The 10007-nt window shown below is 50.7% G+C and overlaps 1 protein-coding gene across 3 annotated transcripts in view; it reads left to right on the forward strand.

Moving 5' to 3' along the window:
• The first annotated feature begins 3117 nt into the window (after positions 1–3117).
• The window catches only part of ZNF7 (zinc finger protein 7), a 23100-nt gene continuing 16210 nt past the window's right edge, over positions 3118–10007 (forward strand). The window contains exons 1-3 of one of the 3 annotated variants that reach the window (XM_023508404.1): positions 3118–3294; positions 4998–5039; positions 5440–5566. In XM_023508404.1, coding sequence (XP_023364172.1) covers positions 5037–5039; positions 5440–5566 — 130 coding nt within the window. In that variant the 5' untranslated portion in view covers positions 3118–3294; positions 4998–5036. Of the gene's footprint in view, positions 3295–3767; positions 3837–4997; positions 5567–10007 lie in introns of those variants that run through there. The other 2 variants (XM_023508403.1, XM_012813122.2) reach the window with 2 other exon arrangements.

Genomic DNA, 10007 nt, shown 5'->3' on the forward strand with positions numbered 1-10007 from the left:
AAAAAAAAAAAAAAAAACCTACCAGCCCTGTGGTATGTGGCAGGCAGCCTACTCACTGAGCTACAGGCACTGCCCTGTTAATCTCATTTTAATTTGTATTTTTCTGTCTTTTGGTGAGTAAATTACCTATTAACTCTTACACCCGTTTTTCCTGGGTTTATAAGACCTCGGTATGTTAGGGTTCAAATTCCTTTCCTCAATTGTGATACAAACCATAAGCTGTTGGGTTTTTGTCAGTTTTTGCCCTTTGCAGGGAGTAGCAAAAAAAAACTCCATCTCAGAATTGAGGAATTGATACAAATATTTCCTTGATTCTTTGCTTTTATTTATTTATTGAGACAGAGTCTCAAGCTAGTCCCCTGGGTAGAGTGCCATGGCGTCACAGCTCACAGTAACCTCAAACTCTTGGGCTTAAGTGGTTTTCTTGCCTCAGCTTCCCAAGTAGGTAGGACTACAGGCACCCAGCACAATGCCCAGCTATTTTTTGGTTTTAGTTGTCATTGTTGTTTGGCAGGCCTGGACAGAATTCGAACCTGCCAGCTCTGATGTACGTGGCTGGCGCCCTAACCGCTTGAGCTACAGGTGCCAAGCCTAGCCCTGGCTATTTTTTGGTTATAGTTGTCATTATTGTTTTGCAGGCCCAGCCTAGGCTCGAACCTGGCAGCCTCAGTGTATATGGCTGGTGCCCTCCTCACTGAGGTATGGGTGCTGCGCCTGGTCTTTGTTTTTAGTTATGAAGTATTTGATATAAAAAAAATTTCCTGGCTCAGCGCCTGTGGCTCAAGCAGCTAAGGCGCCAGCCACATACACCTGAGCTGGTGGGTTTGAATCCAGCCCTGGCTCCCCAAACAATGATGGCTGCAAATAAAAAATATAGCTTGGTGTTGTGGCGGGCACCTATGATCCCAGTTACTTGGGAGGCGAAGGCAGGAGACTCACTTGAGCCCAGGAGTTGGAGGTTGCTGTGAGCTATTAGGCCACAGCTTTCTACCCAGGGTGACAGCTTGAGGCTCTGTCTCAAAAAAAAACAAAAAAGAAAAAAAAACTTTGTCCTATAGCCAAAACTATCTGTTCTGGTCCCCATTCCAAGACTTTGTGAAACTTTCCTTGTACTTTGTTACTGAAATAATATTTATAGTAAAAACAATAAAACCTCAATATTGACATAGGAAATAAAAGCCCCTCTTCTTCTATCCCTCACCCCACACTTGGTCCCAGACAAACCCATTAGCAGTTGGCAGTAAGTTATTCTCCATCTTTTCTCTGCATTCTAAACGTATTTGCTGTTTGCCCAGAGTGTGCATGGATTTACAAAGGATCAGTTTTCTTTTTAAGAATAAACAGGACTGGGCAGCACCCATGGCTCAGTGAGTAGGGCACTGGCACCATATACTGAAGGTAGTGGGTTCAAACTCAGCCCAGCCAAACTGCAACAAAAAGTTAGCCGGGTGTTGTGGCAGGCGCCTGTACTCCCAGCTACTTGGGAGGCTGAGGCAAGAGAATAGCCTAAGCCTAGGAGGTGGAGGTTGCTGTGAGCTGTGATGCCACACTACTCTATCAATGGTGACAAAGTGAAAATCTGAAAGGATTTTTTTTTTTAAGAGACAGAGCCTCAAGCTGTCCCCCTGGGTAGAGTGCTGTAGCATCACAGCTCACAGCAACCTCCAACTCCTGGGCTCAAGTGAGTCTCCTGCCTCCACCTCCCAAATAGCTGGGACCTCTCAAGTGCCCACCACAACGCCTGGCTATTTTTTTTCTTTTTTTGGTTGCAGCCATCATTGTTGTTTGGTAGGCCTGGGCTGGATTCGAACCCACCACCTTAGGTGTATATGGCTGGTGCCTTAGCCACTTGAGCCACAGGCACAGAGCCTTCAGGGATGATTCTAAAGAGGCAGACTCCAAGGGGGAGGAAAGGAGGCAGCTGCCCTTTTGTGGCTTGCACACTCTTCAGGGCGCTCAGCAGACCCACACGTCCAGGCTACAGTTCTCTTTCCCAGGTGGACTCTTGCGGGCACCACTACTTTATGTAACTTGGCCCATCTACCCAGTATTTCACTGCATCCCTCCACACGGGCATCTAGAGAACTTCCTGGGTCTCTACCCATGTGCTCATCCCCCGTGAGTGGCGACATTGCTGCCTATGTTGTGTGCATAGGCTACTGCAGAAGATCCTTTACATTAACCATGGCTGTCAACATTTCCCATAAGTTTTAGGGCCTGATTCCCAAGTTTTACGCACTGGTGCTCTCATGGAACTAGATCTTTTGCCAGGTTTCTGTGTACAGATGATAACCAGCGCCCTGGCTTATCTCCCCTCCCTCCAATCTCCTGTCAGGGCTCCCCAAGGGCCAAATCAACTGGAAGCCAGAGGTAGGAGAAATCCACTGGCCAGGTAGACGCAGATGATCCAGACAGGGACCCGAGGCAGAGATGAGGAGGGTGGGCTCTGGAGAGGCCTTGCCTGACTTCCTGGATGTGCCCCTCCCGGACTCGGGGTGCTGCCGAGCCCTAGGAGGCGGGGCTGGGGCTGGGTCAGGAGAAGCAGGCCGGGCAGAACACAGACCTTGGGGCTCCAGGGAAAGCGGCCAGCGCGGAGGGGTGGGAGTGCAGCGGGAAGGATCTGAGAGCGCACCCGGCGCCCCTCGCCCCCTGCCTCTGCGGCTGCTTCTCCTGCTGACCCCACCCATCGCGGTCCCCAGACGCCCGGAGCTGATCACTATCCCCACCCTTGCCCGGCCTAGTCCTGGTGTCTCGGCGGGGCTGGGACCTGGTACTTGTCCAGCAGGTACTTTATCTTGTGAAAAAGCTGATGGGCTGGGCCCAGACAGGGCCAGTGTTGGGATCCAGCGCTCGGTGACCGGGAGCTGGGATAGTCGCCTGCCTCATCGGAGGTCCACTCCTCCCACCCACGCAGGGGCGGCGAGACTCCAGTCGGCCCCGGCCTCCTCTCCACCGCCCCATCCTGCTCTTCCCGGCTCCTCCCAAGTCCCTCCTCTCTCGCTCCGCCCCTTCCTCGCTGCGCTCCCGCCCGAGGGTTTGGACGCTGGCCCCGCCCTCCTTATTTGGGTCTTCAGGCTCAGCTCCCGACTCAAACCTCCTCGGTCTCGGGCCTCCCGCTCCGGCGCTGCTCCTTCCCCAGAACCTGAAAGGCTAAGCTGGAAAACCACGGAGAGGGCCAGGCCTCCGAGCTGTACACGACGGCCGGAAGTCAGCTGGGAGCGGCGGGCGCGGGCCTCCGAAATTGGTTTCCGGCAGCGTCGCGCGTTTTCTAGCCTCTGGCTGTCCTAGGGGAGGGTGAGTCGGCGCGGAGGGCGCGGACTCGGGATTCTCAGACGGAGCGGCGGCCTGCAGGCCCCCGCGTTCCGCACTGACGTCCCTGGGCCGCTCCTCGGGGACTCGCGGATGGCTCAGGTGGCTTGGAGCGGCCGTGAGAGCCTGTCAAGGGAGGTGGTGTAACAGCGGCAATCTTTTTTTTTTTTTTTTTTTTTTTTTTGAGACGGAGCCTCAAGCTGTCCCCCTGGGCAGAGTGCCGTGGCATTACAGCTCACAGCAACCTCCAACTCCTGGGCTCAAGCGAGTCTCCTGCCTCCGCCTCCCAAGTAGCTGGGACGACAGGCGCCCGCCACAACGCCCGGCTATTTTTTGGTTGCAGCCGTCATTGTTGTTTGGCGGGCCCGGGCTGGGGATTCGAACCCGCCACCTTAGGTGTACGTGGCTGGCGCCTTAGCCGGTTGAGCTATAGGCACCGAGCCAACAGCGGCAATCTTGACCAGCGTCGCCGAGAAGCGGAGGGCATTTGTCCGAGTCCTGCAGCTCATTACAGACTCGGCCACATGGTAGCCTCGTCGCCCGCTGGTTCCTGTGTCAGAGGCCGGAGCAGGACGAACCCTAGCTGCGGCCTTCCCTCCAGGCCTAAGCCTGTTCCTGGGAACTCGGTGATCTCCTGCGTGATCACCTCCTTCTAGGGCCTTCTCGTTTTTCCTCACCTGTTGTATCTGGAAGGCCTAGAATTAGAGACGGGCAAAAACGGCGGTGACTTGGGTGGGGAAGGCCCTTTGTCTTTTTTGAATTCTGGCTGCCCCTACTCAGGGCCTGCCCTTCTCTGCAGGGAACACAGCAGCAAACCCTAGCAGCTGCATCCTGTCCAGGCGCCTTGTGGTCCCTGCTGCTTGAGTCAGCCCAGGGCTTCCACTCCCAACCACTTTCTGGGGCAAGTGTTTCCCTAGGAAGCCCTCCTCTTTCCGTTCTGACCTCCCAGGGAGTGCTTGGGGTCATTGGCTAATTGACAAACATCAGCTTACATCCTTAGTGTTGGTGCCATCCTGGTAACAGCCGTGAGCTGTGGCTGGATGTGACTGGAGACTGGAATTTATCTACTTGGGGTTATGGGTTCTTGTATCCACTCCTGTTTTCCTTACAGTCCGTTGTTCTGGCTTCGGTCTGCTCCAGTCTCTCCCTGCCTTCCCCTGCTGCCTTCGATCCACCTGCACTGGCTCATCCAACCCCACTCACGTTTGCTTCAGGCACTGTGGCAGTTTGTTCCTGCTGCTTGGAGTGTTCATCCCCCACTACCCATCACCTTGGCCAGGTCTCTGGGGAAGTGACCTATTAGACTTGGTCAGTTTTCTACTTTAAATTCTTCAGCACTTCATGGTTGTATTTGTGTGGTTATTTAACTCTTTACTATACTGCTGCATGAAGGGAGAATTCTTTTGTGTTCACTGCTGCGTCCTCTTAATACCTGGCCTGTGGCAGCCACTCCTTAAGTGTTTGTGTAGTGATTCACACATGTCACACACATGTGTTGAAGGAACTAGGCTTTAGGGACCTTCACTGAAGGGCCATGGCTGCTTCAGCCCAGCCCTGCATGCCTTCTGTAATGTCTGGGGTTGTTTATAAAGGAACAAGGAACTCAATGCTGTCCCCCCCCCCCCAATTAACTGGGAAGTGAGGGGGCTTTTAGCATCCTGACCTGACCTTTTCATAATTGCCAACAGGTGTCTCAGCCAGGACGTGTGGATGCCCAACCGAGCCTCATGGTAGGAAGCCACTGTTTCTTCCTTCACTTGCCCCATGAAGCCTCCATCTTCTACTCTGCCTCTGCCTGCCCACTGGCCCTTGGGCCAGACCCTACCTTAACCCTTGCCGTGGCCCTTGACTGGCTCAGGGAGGTCCTTTTTCTCTCCTCTGGAGGGGAGTAAATAACCCCTGCCCAAATCAGGGCCTGGCTGAGGCTCTTGATGGGAGAGGGTTGTACAGTTCCCAGAAACTGGGCCCTCCTTCTCAACCCAAGCTGGCCTTCCCCGGGATTTTAGAGCCAGAGGAGCCCTGCTGTCATACTCAGCCCCATATTGCACCTGCCTGAGATATGCCATGGGGTGGGAACAGAATGGGACTGGCACCCAGAGATCCCTGGGGTGCTGGTGTATGTCCTTTCAGGAGGTGGTGACGTTTGGCGATGTGGCTGTGCACTTCTCTCGGGAGGAGTGGCAGTGTCTGGACCCTGGCCAGAGGGCCCTCTACAGGGAGGTGATGCTGGAGAACCACAGCAGTGTAGCTGGACTAGGTGAGGCTGTGCCCTGTGTCCCCCCTCCCTTATGTCTTCAGTCAGTACCCACCCAGCCAGGCATCTGTCAGAGGCTGGAGATATTGAGGCCAGCGGTCAGGCCCCCATGGGATAAATGGGCCCTAGACCTGTGAGTGTGCCAGGCTGATTTCTGGCTTTGCATGTGTCAAGTGGGTCAGCCCCCACAGGATAGTGGAATACTGGCAGGTGATAAAGCCTCTCTTTCATAAGCTAGTAAGCTAATTTGTGATAAATAGAATCCAATTCCTTAGATAAAAGAGAAATTATTGGGCAGCACCTGTGGCTCAAGGAGTGGGGTGCCAGCCCCATATACCAGGGGTGCCAGGTTCAAACCTGGCCCCAGCCAAAAAAAAAAAAAAAAAGATTATTGGCTTGGAGGATCTAAGGAAATGGTTGTACAGCCAGAGCAAGGGGTAGTAGCAGTGCCCTCAGGACCACTGTGTGGTGCTCCCATCCCTCCCACCACCAGGTGGCTACTCCAGCATTCTTCACATTTGCATTTTGTTTGTGTCCTCACACAATGTGTCCTGTTGTTGGTTTGGTCCTTTGCAAAGGAGGTGTGTGCCTAACATGCCCCTCCCTGTGCTTCTTGCTTGTCACCAAACCATCTGCTCATTGGCCTATGCTATCTACATTGCCATGTAAGTGCTTGAGAGCACCTGGGACAAGAGTAGGACAGGTACTTACTGGGGTGCTGAACCTGGCCTGCACCCTCTGCCCTGGCCAGTCTGGCAAAGTGCAGCCTAGTCATGTTTTGCCAGTCAAAGAAGTGTGCAGTGAGAGCTACCGTGGTCTGAGTGACATTTCTCTCACTTCTGCAAAGCTTGGGCAACTTGTCATACCCTCATTCTTCTGCTCTGGGCTTTGCCCAGTCTCTACTGGAGTTGTTACTCCTTGATGATTTGAAGGTGTTTGTTATTTCTTACGTTAGACTGCATAAAATCTAAGATGCTATTACATTGTACAACACATCTTAGGTACTTGGGCTTTATTTTAACAAAGGTAGAATGCTGCTGATTATACTACAACACCTCTTTCTTATCACCTCAATTTATGTTATAAACACTTTTCAGGCCTGGTGTGGTTTATAAGGCTCAAGCCTCTAATCCTAGCACTGAGGGATTAGCACTGAGGGAGGCTGAGGCAGGTGGATTACCTGAGCTCAGGAGTTGGAGACCAGCCTGAGCAAGAGCAAGACCTCGTCTCTAAAAACAGTCCGGCATTGTGGCAGGTGCCTATAGTCCCAGCTACTTGGGAGGCTGAGGCAAGAGGGTCACGAGCCCAAGAGTTTGAGGTTGCTGTGAACTGTGATGCTTGTGATGCTACAACCTCTACCCAGGGCGACAGAGTAAGACTTGGTCTCATAAATATATATATATATACACACACACACACATATATATATATACACACACACATATATATATATAGTTCTCTTAGAATTGTTTACATCCATCTCATCATGTATCACTGAAGCAGAAAGAAAAAACCACATAGAATTAATTGGCCAGGGTACTCCTAACATGCCTCAGGTCTTGTATCTTGTAGTGAATCGCTTTGGCTTGGTTACCAGTGTCTGTGCTTCCCACGTGAGGTTGGCCACCAAGGGGTGATGCAACCTATCTGAAATGCTGTTGGGGTTTTGTTCCATCCAGTGAGCTTGATGCTTGAACTTTCTTACCTGGTATCAAGCAGCCATTCCTTCTGGGTGGCACTGAGGGGCAGACCACACGGCATCATGCGCAGGGCCTGTCCATCTTTCTCCAGCCTTGTGCTCATACAGTTGCTAGTTTGCCAGTGACTAGAACTGCAGCTGTTCTTCCAGCAACAATTTGTGTCTTCAGTCTCAAAGGTATACCTGCTTCTCTTTTTGTCTACTTCTGTTTGTTCATTAAGTGCTTTCAGTGTCAAGTTACAGATTACCTTTTTGAAGACAGTGTAAAGGGCAGTTAGACTCAGCATGTATGTTGGGATGGTGCTGAGGGTTCACTTGCAGCAGCTGTGGTAGGCTCGCTTGTGCAGGGCAATGGTAGTTCGTCACAGCTGCCACTGAATGGTGACAACAGTTCTCAGAGGTGTCTCCTTTAAAGGTGTAAAAGTGTTTCATAAAAATCTGTCTTGGAATAAAATCAAATATGATAATGCCACGTAGGTTTTATACATTATAAATACCCCCTTTCCCTTCCCCTTCTCTTGTGTTTATTAATTTTATTAGGTCAGGGCTGGTGGCTCACGCTTGTAATCCCAGCACTTGGGAGGCTGAGGTGGGTGGATTGCCTGAGCTCACAGGTTGGAGACTAGCCTGAGCCATAGTGAGAACCCATCTCTAAGAAATAGCTGGGTGTCATGGCAGGTGCCTATCCTCCCAGCTACTTGAGGAGCTGAGGCAAGAGGATCACTTGAACCCAAGAGTTTGAGGTTATTGTGAGCTAAGAGACCACAGCAGTAGAGTGCTGGGTGCAAGGGTGACCAAGTGAGATTGTCTGAAAGAAAAAAAAAATTTTTTTTGTTAGGTCATATTATAATGTCATTAAATTCTTCAGTTTTTTCCCTTGTGGATTGTGCCTTTGAAATTTTATTTAAAAGTTTTTCCGGGCAGTGCCTGTGGCTCAAAGGAGTAGGGTGCTGGCCCCACATGCCAGAGGTGGCAGGTTCAAACCCACCCCCGGCCAAAAAAAAAGAAAAGAAAAACCGTAAAAATACATTAACATTAAAGGGAGGGATTTTAAAAAAAAAAGTTTTTCCTGGCAAGGCCCATAGTTCATTGGGTAGGGCGCCAGCCACGTGTACCAGGGCTGGTGGGTTCGAACCCAGCCTGGGTCTGCTAAAAAAAATAAATGAAAGTTTTTTCCTGGCCAGGCATAATATATATAATGAATATAATATATATATATCATGAATATAGTCCCAGCACTTTGGGAGGCCAAAGAAGGAAGACCACTTAAGGCTAGGAGTTCGAGACCCTGTTTCTACAAAAAATTCTTTAAAAAACCCCAAACTTGGGTGGCACCTGTGCCTCAAGGAGTAGGGTGCTGGCCCCATATACCGAAGGTGGTGGGTTCAAACCCATCCCCGGCCAAAACTGCAAAAAAAAAAAAAAAACCCAAACTTCTGTGTGTGGTGGTACCTGTAGTTCTATCTTCATAGAGGCCCAGGCAGGAGGATTGCTTCACTTGAGCCCAGGAGTTTGAGGTTTGTTTGGGGGAAAAATCCCAGGACAGTATAGAAAAACTACCTCCCAAAGTGAGAGGGAGTTGAGAGGCCAATGAATGACTGACAAATCTAGCTTGGCAAGTTAGATGAGTTTGTTGGAAGTTAATTACAAGGGCGCTTGTTCCTGGGTTGCACAGGATTCTTCACTGGCTCTTGTAAAATCTGTGTCTACCCCCACTGTGGTGTTGCCTAAAATCCCTTCCCAGTCAAGTGACAGCAAAGCTTTGATATCCTATCTTTGCTTGCTCACAGCAAAACACATCACTGGTGCATGGTACCGCCATTGTGCCCGGTCATAAAACCCATGTTGTGTTGGCATTACAGTTCTCTACCAGGCAAGGGTGGGGGGTGGATTTTAGTATTACAGTCAGCCCCAGAGGACTGAAGGACACCAAGGCAGCTCTAAAACAGTCAGGGCCAGCCTGAGCTGCCATCTCACGGCAGGAAAATGATGAGGCCCTCCTAAGAGAGCACTGGGCACTTTCCTGGCTGGGTGGTTATCTTGGTAACTACTTAATTTGGGTGGTAACAGTTTTGTGGGGTGCTGTAAGCTAGCACGGCACAATATTTCTGCTGTGTGGTGAGGACTTGAGTCCTTCGCTCAAGGCTGTGAGCTCTGTTGCCCAGCCTGGGCCCTAGAGTGAGGCTGTCTCAAAGAAATGTACTTCACTACACCAAGGTCGTTGATATAGCCTACATTTTATCTTTTCCATTTATACCACAGCTTCACATTTGAGTTGGAATGTAAGTAAAAATTCTGTTTTATTTTTGTCTCAAAGTTAAGTCATTTCCCCAACGTCATCTACAAAACAGTCCTTTTCCTGTTGGTGTGTGGAGCTATCTTTCGCCCCACATGTGTGTGCTGAGCCTGGAGTCCTGGAGTCCACAAGAGTGTGGGTGGTGGCTCCCTGCTTTTTGTTTATTTGGCTTTGTTTAGGGTTTTCTTCCTTTCTTTTTTTTTTTTTTTTTTTTTTAACTTTGTCGCCCTCGGTAGAGTACCATGGCGTCATACAGCTCACAGCAACCTCCACCTCCTGGGTTTAGGCAATTCGCTTGCCTCAGCCTCCCAAGTAGCTGGGACTACAGGCGCCTGCCACACGCCCAGGTATTTTTTTGTTGCAGTTTGACTGGGACTGGGTTTGCATCCGCCACCCTCAGTATATGAGGCTGGTGCCCTACACACTGAGCTACAGGTGTCACCCGTTTT

This window comes from Otolemur garnettii, unplaced genomic scaffold (genome assembly GCF_000181295.1).
Source record: "Otolemur garnettii isolate 467f Iridium unplaced genomic scaffold, OtoGar3 scaffold00245, whole genome shotgun sequence".
NCBI classification, from domain to species: Eukaryota; Metazoa; Chordata; class Mammalia; order Primates; family Galagidae; genus Otolemur; species Otolemur garnettii.